The following is a 14,874-nucleotide window of genomic DNA, read 5'->3' as shown; positions in this document are numbered from 1 at the left end:
TTGGGGATCATACTTAGGCAGCCCTTTTTCCCACCTTAGATTGGGGGATCTTATTTTTGCATAGTTGCTGTCTAGCCCTGCAGAACTTTACGTTCGGTTTGGTATTTTGTCGGAGTTCAGAATTAAAAATCATGAACACTTTCCACGCTGCGCTTTGGTCTCAGTCATCTAACGACGGACGCAACAGACATCTCAATGCTGATTTCTACCATCTCTGGTGAAACATCTAACACAGACCCAACTTTTGTGTTCACAAGATACACAACAGAAAAAGTCCCCACAATATCATGGACACCAGTCCCCGGTGCAGAGAACACAGTGGCGCTCCTCCATAGACAGTTCATGGGAACCCTCTGGAGTGCAGGTTGACGGAGAGAGTTGGCCAGCTCGATAAGACAGACAGGTCTGCTGTGCTGTGTGAGTGTCTGGTCTGATGTATCACTACCCAGCTGTCCCCAGAGGTCAGGCTGGGAGTCAGACAGTGTAAAAACAGCACACAGTAGCAGGATGTCTCCACCTCTATCCAGCCTCGCTGCTTCACAGGTATGCTGACAACCCAAGGGGCTGGTGAGTGAACGCACACAGGGCACGTTAGGACGCATGACTGAAGAGAAACAGCAGCAGAATAGTCCCAGAGGCAGGTAGTGTGTGTGTCTGTGTCTGTGCGTGTGCTACTTACACACTCTCAGAGGTGAACTGACATAGTGATGATGAATTGGTCTGGTTCCAGAGTGACCGAATGGACAATATGGTACCCTAGAAATCAAATCAAACTTTGACACATGCGCCGAATACAACAAGTGTAGACTTTACCGTGAAATGCTTACTTACAAGCCCTTAACTCTTCTTGAACTGCACTGTTGGTTAAGAAAATATTTACCAAATAGACTAAAATAAAAAGTAATAATAAAAAGTAACCCAATAAGAATAACAAGGCTATATACAGGGGGCTCCGGTACCGAGTCAGTGTGAGGGGGTACAGTTAGTTGAGGTAATTTGTACATGTAGGTGGGGGTGAAGTGACTATGCATAGATAATAAACAGCAAATAGCAGCAGTGTACAAAAGGGGGGGTCAATGTAAATAGTCCGGTGTTTTTTACAATAAATTGTTCAGCAGTCTTATTGGTTGGGGGTAGAAGCTGTTGAGGAGCCTTTTGGTCCTAAACTTGGCGCTCCGGTACCGCTTGCCGTGCGGTAGCAGAGAAAACAGTCTATAACTTGGGTGACTGGAGTCTCTTACAATTCTATGATCCTTCCTCTGACACCGCCTATTGTATAAGTCCTGGATGACAGGAAGCTTGGCCCCAGTGATGTACTGGGCTGTACGCACTACCCTCTGTAGCGCCTTACGGTCAGATGCCGAGCAGTTGCCATACCAGGTGTAACCGGTCAGGACGCTCTCGATGGTGCAGCTGTAGAACCTTATGATGATCTGGGGACCCATGCCAAATCTTTTCAGTCTCCTGAGGGGAAAAGGTTTTGTCGTGCCCTCTTCACGACTGTCTTGGTATGTTTGGACCATGATAGTTTGTTGGTGATGTGGAAACCACGTAACTTGAAACTCTCGACCCGCTCCACGACAGCCCCGTCGATGTTAATGGGGGCCTGTTAGTATTAGTATTTGGTAGCATTGCCTTTAAATTGTTTAACTTGGGTCAAACGTTTTGGGTAGCCTTCCAAACTTCCCACAATAAGTTTGGTAAATTTTGGCCCAATCCTCCTGACAGAGCTGGTGTAACTGAGTCAGGTTTGTAGGCCTCCTTGCTCGCACATGCTTTTCAGTTCTGCCCACAAACTTTCTATAGGGTTGATTGAGGTCAGGGCTTTGTGATGGCCACTCCAATACCTTGACTTTGTTGTCCTTAAGCCATTTTGCCACAACTTTGGAAGTTTCCTTGGGTTATTGTCCATTTGGAAGACCCATTCACGACCAAGCTTTAACTTCCTGACTGATGTCTTGAGATGTTGCTTCAATATATCCACATGCTTCACGGTTGGGATGGTGTTTTTTGGCTTGCAAGCCTCCCCCTTTTTCCTCCAAACATAACGATGGTCATTATGGCCAAACAGTTCTATTTTTGTTTCATCAGACCAGAGGACATTTCTCAATCTGGGATTGATTTGCACTTCTCGCACCAAAGTAAGTTAATCTCTAGGAGACAGAACGCGTCTCCTTCCTGAGTGGTATGACCGCTGCGTGGTCCCATGGTGTTTACACTTGCGTACTATTGTTTGTACAGATGAACGTGGTACCTTCAGGCATTTGGAAATTGCTCCCAAGGATGAACCAGACTTGTGGAGGTCTACAAATGTTTTCCTGAGGTCTTGGCTGATTTATTTGGATTTTCCCATGATGTCAAGCAAAGAGGCACTGGGTTTGAAGGTAGGCCTTGAATTACATCAACAGGTACACCTCCAATTGACTCAAATGATGTCAATTAGCCTATCAGAAGCTTCTAAAGCCATGACATCATTTTCTGGAATTTTCCAAGCTGTTTAAAGGCTCAGTCAACTTATTGTATGTTAACTTCTGACCCACTGGAATTGTGATACAGTGAATTATAAGTGAAATAATCTGTCTGTAAACAATTGTTGGAAAAATGACTTGTGTCATGCACTAAGTAGATGTCCTAACCGACTTGCCAAAACTATAGTTTGTTAACAAGAAATTTGTGGAGTGGTTTAAAAACCTGTTTTAATAACTCCAACCTAAGTGTACGTAAACTTCCGACTTCAACTGTATCCAAAGTGATTATACAAGTAATTCTGACCAACTGTGCAACATATGAATGCTTAACAAACAGGCTGAGCTGCAACACAATTCAACGTCCAGGAGCTCAGACAGGCTGTGCATTCCTGTATGTGGATGTTGTTACTAGTGGGGGGAAAATGTACCCCCCTGTGTGGGGCGTGCATGCTGGAGAGGGTGTTGCTGAGTCAGGTCCTCCTCCCTATCCTCCTCTCTCCTTCACATAACATGATCTTGACAGGTCGGAGCGCTCGAGGAGAAAAAGACGGAGTGGTTTTAAAATGAAGCAAAGTTTATAGATGCCTTTTCCTTGCTCGGAGGGTAGTCATGGACATGGTTGCTTGTTGCTGTGTAGAGTGCCAACGCTCCAGCAGTCCACAGTCTAGAGCCCATGCCACTCAGACTTAATTCATTTCTCTAGCCAGGGTGCCTAGTGGGCCACGGATGAGGGCCACTAACGCCTCGAGCTGACCTGGAAATGGCTCCTCGTACCTGCGCCCAACACCTCTCTGGGAGGCCAAGTCTGCATCTTGGGCACTCAGCCAGTCTCTCACTAAACTCAGAACCAAATCTCATGCTGGCCTGGCCAGCTACTCAATGTTTCATCTGTCACCATAAACTGGTGTCTCACTATGGTGCCATACGGTCCCACTTCCGTACCCACTCGCTGACTAAGACTGGCTGAGAAGCAGAGCCTGGCTGTGAGGGAAAGCAGACTGGTTTGCTGAACCACAGCTTAGCCTCTGGAAAACAGAGCAAGAGTTGATGGGTTTAGTGACAAACATACAATCACCTTTACAAAAGAGTACACCACTAGTGTCACTCCACTGACTGAGGCTATACCAGAATACAGAGCTGGTTCTGCTGCCTGCCAGTCATATCTCGTTTGTGTCCTTCTCATAGTGAAGATTCATTAGACCGCAGTTGTCTGAGTCTATCCATTCAATTTCAGGGTGTAACTGTCCTATGTTGGGTCCTATCTTGGGTAATGTCCCAATCAGCTGTAGTTGAGATATTCTAATTACATCCTGACCACAGAGTTGATTGCTGCTGGCAATCTCATCTAATCCTCTCCTAGAGGACCAATGAAGACCTCAAATTCTCAAATCAAATCAAATGTATTTGTCACATACACATGGTTAGCAGATGTTAATGCGAGTGTAGCGAAATGCTTGTGCTTCTAGTTCCGACAATGCAGTAATAACCAACGAGTAATCTAACCTAACAATTCCAAAACTACTACCTTATACACACACAAGTGTAAAGGGATAAGAATATGTACATAAAGATATATGAATGAGTGATGGTACAGAACGGCATAGGCAAGATGCAGTAGATGGTATCGAGTACAGTATATACATATGAGATGAGTAATGTAGGGTATGTAAACAAAGTGGCATAGTTTAAAGTGGCTAGTGATACATGTATTACATAAAGATGCAGTAGATGATATAGAGTACAGTATATACATATACATATGAGATATGTAAAAGATGCAGTAGATGATATAGAGTACAGTATATACATATACATATGAGGTATGTAAACATTATATTAAGTAGCATTGTTTAAAGTGGCTAGTGATATATTTTCCATCAATTTCCATCCATTCCCATTATTAAAGTGGCTGGAGTTGAGTCAGTGTGTTGGCAGCAGCCATTCAATGTTAGTGGTGGCTGTTTAACAGTCTGATGGCCTTGAGATAGAAGCTGTTTTTCAGTCTCTCGGTCCCAGCTTTGATGCACCTGTACTGACCTCGCCTTCTGGATGATAGCGGGGTGAACAGGCAGTGGCTCGGGTGGTTGTTGTCCTTGATGATCTTTATGGCCTTCCTGTGACATCGGGTGGTGTAGGTGTCCTGGAGGGCAGGTAGTTTGCCCCCGGTGATACGTTGTGCAGACCTCACTACCCTCTGGAGAGCCTTACGATTGTGGGCGGAGCAGTTGCCGTACCAGGCGGTGATCGATTGTGCATCTATAGAAGTTTGTGAGTGTTTTTGGTGACAAGCCGAATTTCTTCAGCCTCCCGAGGCTGCAGTGTGTGTGTGTGTGTGTGTGTGTGTGTGTGTGTGTGTGTGTGTGTGGACTGGAACAGGAATACTTGGATTACTTACACAGGTCGTGAAAAATGTATGGGAAACTGTGGAACCCATTTTCAATGTTTATTAAAAGAGAAATGACAATTAATATTTTTTTCAACCTGAGACTCATTGGCATTGGCTCATTTTCTGTGAAGAACATGTAAAATAACACATTTTAATTGAGTGCCCACTGTGCACCCCTCTACACATTTATATTACATATGTGGTGCTCGTGTCCACTGGACCCGAGGGTAATAGAAGTGTGGAAAAGTGTGTGTGTAGGTGAAAATAAGTAAAAAAATTAAACAAAAAGGTTTGCTGTGTGCCTTCATTGTCTTCCTACCCCCTGGGCCTGCGGTTTCAACATAGCAATAATAACCTGTCTGTCTCTTTGCCTGTCTGCCTGTCTCCCACTTTTCTCGCACTCTTTACTCTTTGTAGTGTGTGAAAATACACAATGTCTTGCGGGAACCTGCACAATGTTATTACAATACATTATTTCGATACATTGTAAAAAATAAATCAAATAAAATCATTATTTTCCCACACTCTACCCCAGCCAGGTGCAAAATGGTGGAGGGACACAACAAACATATAGCTTTGCATGTGTGGCTCCTTTACCACAATCAATCAGAATGGCAAAAATAATCTCTGCTCAGAGGGCCTTAGAAATTATTTTTTCAGAGAGAGAAGCTAGTGTGGAAGGAGCGTCTTCCATTTTGGAAGATGAAGAATTTTCAGAATATGAGGATCATGTCTCTGTCAAATCGGAGTCTGACATTGAGTTGGAAGAAGAGGATGAGATTGACCCTCAGCTAGCCTCAAGATTAGCCCGTCAGCAACTAGCTCATCAGCAGCCTGCAGGAGTACAAATATGGATGTCAACATTAAATGTCAAAAAATGGTCTTCTTACCCAAGGAATGAGCCAATGTGATAAGGATGTAATCAGGGCCAACGAGGATGGCGGTTACTCATGTTCAGGACATAAAGTCTTCTTTTCAACTGCTCATCCCAGACACCATCCAGGAAATCATTCTAGACTGCAGTCATTTGGAGAGAAGGCGTGTTTTTAGGGAGAGATGGAAGGACATGGACTGAACTCATTTACATGCATACTTTGGGGTTCTTATCCTTGCTGGTGTTTTCAGATCCAATGGGGAATTCACAGAATCCCTGTGGGATGCAGAAACTGGTAGATAACTTTTCAGTGCAACAATGTCTCTGGAAAACTTCCACATTATTTCCAGGATTATCCGCTTCGATAAGCGAGACACCAGACCAGCTCTGAGGCAGAGAGACATTCAGGTGCAATCAGGTCAGTGTGGGACAAGTGAGTGGACCACCTTCTCCTGTTTTACAACCCTGGGCCCAACGTTAGTGTTGATGAAGAGCTTATGTCATTTAGGGGGCGCTGCCCCTTCAGGCAGGACATACTGTTTAAACCCGCAAAATATGGAATCAAGATCTGGGCCGCCTGTGATGCTGGTTCATCATATGCGTGGAACTTGCAAGTGTATACGGGGAAGCCAGATGGAGGAGCCCCTGAGAAGAACCAAGGGATGTGGTTTGGGCCAGTTTTTGCTGTTTTGTGAAGGGAGTATTACACAGCGTTGTACAAGATCTTCAGTTTCTTGGCAATTTCTCACATGGAATACCCTTCATTTCTCAGAACAAGAATAGACTGAAGAAAGTGCTTTGTTTCTGGCCATTTTGAGCCTGTAATCGAACCCACAAATGCTGATGCTCCAGATACTCAACTAGTCTAAAGAACGCCAGTTTTATTGCTGCTTTAATCAGAACAACAGTTTTCAGCTGTGCTAACATAATTCCAAAAGGGGTTTCTAATGATCAATTAACTTTTTTAAATGATCGACTTGGATTAGCTAACACAACGTGCCTTTGGAACACAGGAGTGATGGTTGATGATAATGGGCCTCTGTACTCCTATGTAGGTATTCCATTAAAACATGTGAACCCAAACATTTGAACAGTAGTGTATGTATGCGAGTGTGTGAGTGAAATGTTTGTAAAATTCCTGAACTAATTGTTTTCATCATTCCAGATGGAAGCGGGTAGCAATAAGAAGAAGTGCTGCGATGTGTGGGGACCCAAGAAGGACAGGAAGACACAGTACACATGCATCAAGTGCAAGAAATACATTTGCAACACACACACACACACAGAGTGAAACTCTGTCCCTCATGTTTTCTGTAGTGCGGCCTTAATTTGTGTTCAATGGGGCTCATTTATCATTTCCATAAAATACTGTATGTAAAATGTGTCCTTCCAACTTGTTCAGTTCAAAGCAATAAACATCAATAGTGATGAAAACCTTGTTTCATTTATATTTGTTCAATATACAGTTGAAGTCGGAAGTTCACGTACACTTAGGTTGGAGTCATTACAACTCGTTTTTCAACCACTCCACAAATGTCTTGTTAATTAACTATAGTTTTGCAAGTCGGTTAGGACATCTACTTTGTGCACGACACAAGTCATATTCCCAACAATTGTTTACAGACAGATTATTTCAGTTATAATTCACTGTATCACAATTCCAGTGTGTCAGAAGTTTACATACACTAAGTTGACTGTGCCTTTATTAAACAGCTTGGACAATTCCAGAAAATGATGTCATGGCTTTAGAAGCTTCTGATAGGCTAATTGACATCATTCGAGTCAATTGGAGGTGTACCTGTGAGTGTATTTCAAGGCCTACCTTCATACTCAGTGCCTCTTTGCTTGACATCATGGGAAAATCCAAATAAATCAGCCAAGACCTCAGAAAAAAATTGTAGACCTCCACAAGTCTGACTCATCCTTGGGAGCAATTTCCAAACACTTGAAGGTACCACGTTCATCTGTACAAACAATAGTATGCGAGTATAAACACCATGGGACCACACAGCCTCATAAAGCTCAGGAAGAAGACACGTTCTTCTCCTAGAGATTAACGTACTTTGGTGCGAAATGTGCAAATCAATCCCAGAACAACAGCAAAGGACCTTGTGAAGATACTGGAGGAAACAGGTACAAAAGTATCTATATCCACAGTAAAATGAGTCCTATTTCAACATAACCTGAAAGGCCACTCAGCAAGGAAGAAGCCATTGCTCCAAAACCGCCATAAAAAAGCCAGACTATGGTTTACAACTGTACATGGGGACAAAGATTGTACTTTTTGGAGAAATGTCCTCCGGTTTGATGAAACAAAAACAGAACGGTTTGGCCATAATGACCATCATTATGTTTGGAGTAAAAAGGGGGAGGCTTGCAAAGCAGAAGAACACCATCCCAACCGTGAAGCACGGGGTGGCAGCTTCATGTTGTGAGGGTGCTTTGCTGCAGGAGGGACTGGTGCACTTCACAAAATAGATGGCATCATGAGGGTGGAAAATGATGTGGATATATTAAAGCAACATCTCAGGACATCAGTCAGGAAGTTAAAGCTTGGTCGCAAATGGGTCTTCCAAATGGACAATGACCCCAAGCATACTTACAAAGTTGTGGCAAAATGGCTTAAGGACAACAAAGTCAAGGTATTGGAGTGGCCATCACAAAGCCCTGACCTCAATCCTATAGAAATTTGGTGGGCAGAACTGAAAAAGTGAGTGCGAGCAAGGAGGCCTACAAACCTGACTCGGTTACACCAGCTCTGTCAGGAGAAATGGGCCAAAATTCACCCAACTTGTGGAAGGCTACCCAAAACGTTTGACCCGAATTAAACAATTTAAAGGCAATGCTACCAAATACTAACTTGAGTGTATGGAAACTTCTGACCCACTGGGAATGTGGTGAAAGAAATAAAAGCTGAAATAAATCACTACTATTATTCTGACATTTCACATTCTTAAAATAAAGTGGTGATCCTAACTGACCTAAAACAGGGAATGTTTACTAGGATTAAATGTCAGGGATTGTGAAAAACTGAGTTTAAATGTATTTGGCTAAGGTGTATGTAAACTTCCGACTTCAACTATATATATATATATATATATATATATATATATATATATATATATATATATCCCATGTCTTGATTATAATAGATCTAGCAGAGGTAAATGTTAACCATGTATGCTGTGTATATTGCTTGTAAATGATATGCGTACATTTTTAGGTAAATTGTTATGGCTGTATTGTTTTAAAAACCCAATAATGTTTTGGGTCCATCAGACCTGCAAACATTGGGTGAATAACAAAAACATGAACACCACACAAGGGTTAAAGCACAACGGAAATTGAGCTCTCCAGCACGGCTAATCACATAACTGCAAAACAGAGATGCAGGGCTGTAAACCTATTAAACTGGGATCTAGAACTATTTAATGGCATCAAAGACCACAATGAAGGAGGGAGGAATGTGTAAAGCAATAGTCTGAGGGGGAGGATGTGTTCGAGTTATGACCGTATTGAAGCATCACCCGTTCAACATGAGATCTATTATTTAAAACACCCTGATCAACCATTGAAGGTTAAATCAAGCGTGTAAACTTGTCAGCGATACTGCCCTTCAACTGGAAGGTAGAAGAAGAGGGAGAGTGACCTTGAGTTATCTAGGACAGGCAAGCCATTGGTTTATTGTGCTAAAATAGGAGAAATGTATCTTTGGTTGTAACACTGTCGTGGCTGAGAATGATGAGCACTTTGTCTACGTTCAGCGGTGTCCCCAGTTCTCTTGATAAGAAGACTGGCATGTGGCATCAAAACGTTCAAGGTCACTATCAGACTTGTGCCACTGTGCTGTATATTAGAGGTCGACCGATTAATCGGAATGGTCGATTAATTAGGGCCGATTTCAAGTTTTCATAAGAATCGGATATAGGTATTTTTGGACACCGATTTTTTTGTTTTTTTTGTTACACCTTTATTTCATATTTTTTAACTAGGCAAGTCAGTTAAGAACACATTCTTATTTTCAATGACGGCCTAGGAACGGTGGGTTAACTGCCTCGTTCAGGGGCAGAATGATAGATTTTCCCCTTGTCAGCTCAGGGGATCCAATCTTACAATTAACTAGTCCAACGCAATAACGACCTGCCTCTCTCTCGTTGCACTCCACAAGGAGACTGACTGCCTGTTACGCGAATGCAGTAAGCCAAAGTAAGTTGCTAGCTAGCATTAAACTTATCTTATAAAAAACAATCAATCAATCATAATCACTAGTTAACTACACATGGTTGATGATATTACTAGATATTATCTAGCGTGTCCTGCGTTGCATATAATCTGACTGAGCATACAAGCATACAAGTATCTAAGTATCTGACTTAGTGGTGGTAGCCAGAAGCAGGCGCGTAAACATTCATTCAAACGGCACTTTCGTGCGTTTTGCCAGCAGCTCTTTGTTGTGCGTCAAGCATTGCGCTGTTTATGACTTCAAGTCTATCAACTCCCGAGATGAGGCTGGTGTAACCGAAGTGAAATGGCTGGCTAGTTAGCGCGCGCTAATATCGTTTCAAACGTCACTCGCGCTGAGCCTGTGGTTGTTTCCCTTGCTCTGCATGGGTAACGCTGCTTCGAGGGTGGCTGTTGTCGTTGTGTTCCTGGTTCGAGTCCAGGGAGGAGCGAGGAGAGGGACGGAAGCTATACTGTTACACTGGCAATACTAAAGTGCCTATAAGAACATCCAATAGTCAAAGGTTAATGAAATACAAATGGTATAGAGGGAAATAGTCCTATAATTTCAATAATAACTACAACCTAAAACTTCTTACCTGGGAATATTGAAGACTCACGTTAAAAGGAACCACCAGCTTTCATATGTTCTCATGTTCTGAGCAAGGAACTGAAACGTTAGATTTCTTACATAGCACATATTGCACTTTTACTTTCTTCTCCAACACTTTGTTTTTGCATTATTTAAACCAAAGTGAACATATTTCATTATTTATTTGAGGCTAAATTGAATTTATTGATCTATTATATTATATTAAAATAAGTGTTCATTCAGTATTGTTGTAATTGTCATTATTTAAAAAAAAAATGTTTTAAATAAAATAAAATTTAAAAAACGTCAGATTAATCGGTATCGGCCTTTTTGGTCCTCCAATAATCAGTATCGGTGTTGAAAAATCATAATCGGTCGACCTCTACTGTATATATTACTGTGTAATCTATTCTGAATGGGCAAGACAGTAGCAGTCGGGATAAACTGTCTTCCCTGCCACTCTGCATAGGGAATCTCCATATGATGTCATATCAGACCTGACACCCACCGTCTCTCTGGCATACCAAAGCTCTTTGGCCTGAAAAGATACAAAGAGCATCTAAATGGAACAGATTTGAGCCATCTGAACCATCTTCACTGAAAGATACCAAGAGCTTCTAAATGGAACAGATTTGAGCCATCTGAATCATCTTCACTGAAAGATACCAAGAGCTTCTAAATGGAACAGATTTGAGCCATCTGAATCATCTTCACTGAAAGATACCAAGAGCTTCTAAATGGAACAGATTTGAGCCATCTGAATCAACTGAATCATCTTCACTGAAAGATACCAAGAGCTTCTAAATGGAACAGATTTGAGCCATCTGAATCATCTTCACTGAAAGATACCAAGAGCTTCTAAATGGAACAGATTTGAGCCATCTGAATCATCTTCACTGAAAGATACCAAGAGCTTCTAAATGGAACAGATTTGAGCCATCTGAATCATCTTTACTGAAAGATACCAAGAGCTTCTAAATGGAACAGATTTGAGCCATCTGAATCATCTTCACTGAAAGATACAAAAGCAATTGAATTAAACTCGCTAGTATGTGATAATTGAAAAGGGAGCATATTACTGTCAAATCAAAGTATGTCCACGTCTGTAATTAAAAGATAAATACTTTGGCACAAGCAAAAACTGCTTGATAAACAACTATAGCGAGAGAGAGTTATTAAAGTGATCCAAAAAAAGCCATGACAAAACTTCCACAGCTTGACCAATCCGATGGGGACATGTGTAACAGAGGAAGTGTGAAAATTAGGTTCATATATCTTTAATTTGAGAAAATCCCCTGGGTATGAAGTGGAACGGCCTCCCAATCACACAAAGCACACAGCCAAAGACATTGATCCAAAGCTCCTTACAGGGTTTCGCTTATTTATTTATTTTACCCCAAAGAGGATAGACTAGAGATCTCTCACCCAGCCCGAAATGCAAAACATCCCATGTTATATCTCAGAGAAGAAAAAAATCTGTAGGGAAGGGCATAGGATCGTCACTATGTAGAATGCAAATATAGGTTTTCCTGCAAGTGTTATAACTCTATAAACTCTCTATCATAACTACTGTGTGTGTTTAAAGCTGCCCACAATCAGAACGTAGGCCTATATTCAGTAAAGCCCCATAGCCTATGCAGTCGAAAGGTTCATAGCAGCATGTTATTTATATGGAGCTGAAGAAGACACTTTGAACCAATGGCGTCTTGCAGCTGAATCACTTTGTGATGTGTTGCTTTGAGTTTCTTTTGTTTCTTTTTTTATTCATGTACTGTATGTTCATTTCATTTGATCCCTGCGGTTCTCAGGTGCAGTGGGATTGGGATGAGGTGGGAGGTGACACTTCATTTTGTATGCATGTGTTCATGTTTGTTGAAAGTGATTATTACATTATTAAAAACACCACAAAAAAACATTCATAGCTGCCACCTTCACTTTTATTACAACCACAATGAGTCCGGTTTTCCCCACAAGGAACTCCCATAGGCTATATTCTCCATGCATACTGACAATGTATGTTTTCTATAAGAGTCCCTTCCAGAAGACTGTTGACCTTAAGGTGCCCAAAACAATACAAGTCTAATCAATGAATGTTACTGTTCAATAGCCTTATCTCCTGATATGGTTTACAAATAATACATGGACAAGTTGTCTACTATGGGATACATATTGTAACTCCAAACTAACCATCTAGAGTTGAAGAATCTCACAACAATAAAGGGATACATATTTCATTTCACTATGTTTCCAAACCTTGAAGCCTTCTACTGACTTCAGGCGCGAGCCTGCATGGGTACATGTGCATCTAATGTAACCCAATCAGCACGTGAAGCAATTACTCGCGGAATGCATAACTGAATACTGTATCCATAAAAATGACAAAAATTCGCCCATGGCATGGGTGACTTATTTCTGATGCAACCGTAGTCGAACTTTAGTACCTTTTCCCGCTAAATTAATTCAAGAAATGTGATACTTAATTAGTAGAATTTATGTCCCTGAAAATAAATTATAACATTTAAATGTGCCAACATCAGAACTCACATTACTAAATCATGAAACAAAATGCCACACCCACACGCCTGACAATAACATTTCAGAGTAACATTCCACCCTGTCTGACAGCCAGGCCAACGACATAAATCCCAAAACATGACTCAATGCAGAAAATGTACAAACCATTAAAAATATATAGCATATTTTACAAGATCATCGATAGCTGCCGACCGCCTCCGGGATATACAAACTGAATCCGATTACACCTTCTCAAACATAACACACCCCCATTCCAGTCATGACACCAATTCTGCTACTTAGCAACATGAACTGTACAATAGAGAAATCCAAGGAGCTGCGCTACAAAATAACCATCATTTCAATGTAACTTTGTTGCACGTCCGCCCTTTGAACACAATAGATCAGGAAGCAAAAATAAAAGTTTGCGCTCCCTAGCCGCGTCTTCTTTCAACTTAAGATATTCATTATTTCGATATTTTTGGGGGAACAATAGAAATACGTATCAAAGCTTTTTTTGTAATCAACAGCAGACAAAAGAGTTCATAACAGAGTCGTGCAGACAGTTCACTCACCTTGTTTGACACACTTAAGGCGGACAGGGTCCTTGCTGTGTCTGACCACTGCATGCACGTCCCTGATGGTTAGTCCGGCCACTGGCGTTTCATTGACCTCAAGGAGTAGTTCATCTTGGGACAGTCTGCCGCTCTGGCAGGCCACCTTGCCTTGCCTAACCTCCCCAAGATATGGGAACTGTCCATTCTCCGCGCCTCCCTTCAACTCGAACCCAAGCTCCCCTTCCTTATTCCTGCAAAGGACACTCTCATAGACTTTGTTGGTCCAGTGGTTTTTCTTCTTCAGGCTTTTGGACATGGCTGAATAGTGGCTATCCCTCGAGGGCACCCATGCAAGAAATTATCGGTCCTTTCCGCAGGCGTCCCTGGTTTTAGCTTCCCAGCTTGATGTTATGGTGAACAGTTTCAACAAACGCCAGTGGTCGTATCCATGTCAGCACAGGATACACAGCAGCTGTCTCAGCCTGCGTTGCTGTACTGAGCTCGCTATACACACAGTTGCAGCCAACTGACCCGGATGTGATGTCTGTAGGAGGAGAGAAGGCACGGCTCCCGAATCCGAAGCTTCCCGCAGAAAGGAAAAAATGAAGGAGAGAAAATGAACGGTATTTTCCACTGGCATGGCTACGCGCATCAGATCAGACTGACCTGGGAAGAAGCAGAAAGCAGCCGCCTCGCCTCCATCTCTCACAGACACATTTTCAGAGTTCTTAGAGACATGGATACTTTGTTGCCGAAATTCCACAGTTGTAGGATGCAGAGTTGCCTAAAGTGAAGGTGGCATTAAAAAAAAACGGATATTTTCTGTATGCCCATTGTTCTCGTGTTCGATGTTGAAACCTATTTTATGCTGCTATACTTACATATAGCCTACTTGTGTATTCACGATAATATCTACAACAACAAAAATCACTGTAGGCTATTCAGGTCCACAATATGTATGTATTTATTTCATGGTAATTACATTGGTATACGTTTAACAGTTGAAATTGTATACTGTAACAACATTGACCTGCACTGTAACGACACTAACTTAGTTGTTATGTAAATACATATTTATTTGCGCTTGAATAAAACAAAATGTAATTGCAAACACTTATTGTGGCACAATGGTCCTCCTGTCAGACACTCCTACTGTATGTCAACTATTCACATGGGACTAGTCCTCTAGTATGGCCATAAATGTTTGAATGAGGAAGTCTTTTAGTTGATATTACAATTTAATGGGTAGGCTATACAGCTAC

At 41.8% G+C, this 14,874-nt stretch overlaps 1 protein-coding gene across 5 annotated transcripts in view; it reads right to left on the bottom strand.

The window, feature by feature from the left end:
* The window catches only part of magi2a (membrane associated guanylate kinase, WW and PDZ domain containing 2a), a 343,918-nt gene extending 329,802 nt beyond the window's left edge, over nucleotides 1–14,116 (bottom strand). For 2 of the 5 annotated variants that reach the window (XM_065021544.1, XM_065021546.1), the window contains exon 1: nucleotides 13,631–14,116. In XM_065021544.1, the coding sequence (XP_064877616.1) occupies nucleotides 13,631–13,928 (298 nt within the window). In that variant the 5' untranslated portion in view covers nucleotides 13,929–14,116. The remainder of the gene's footprint in view (nucleotides 1–13,630) is intronic. The other 3 variants (XM_065021541.1, XM_065021542.1, XM_065021543.1) reach the window with 2 other exon arrangements.
* Nucleotides 14,117–14,874: the final 758 nt, after the last annotated feature.

The sequence above is a fragment of the Oncorhynchus nerka genome, linkage group LG8 (assembly GCF_034236695.1).
Source record: "Oncorhynchus nerka isolate Pitt River linkage group LG8, Oner_Uvic_2.0, whole genome shotgun sequence".
Taxonomy (NCBI): Eukaryota; Metazoa; Chordata; class Actinopteri; order Salmoniformes; family Salmonidae; genus Oncorhynchus; species Oncorhynchus nerka.
This window is presented reverse-complemented; position numbering and strand designations above follow the sequence as displayed.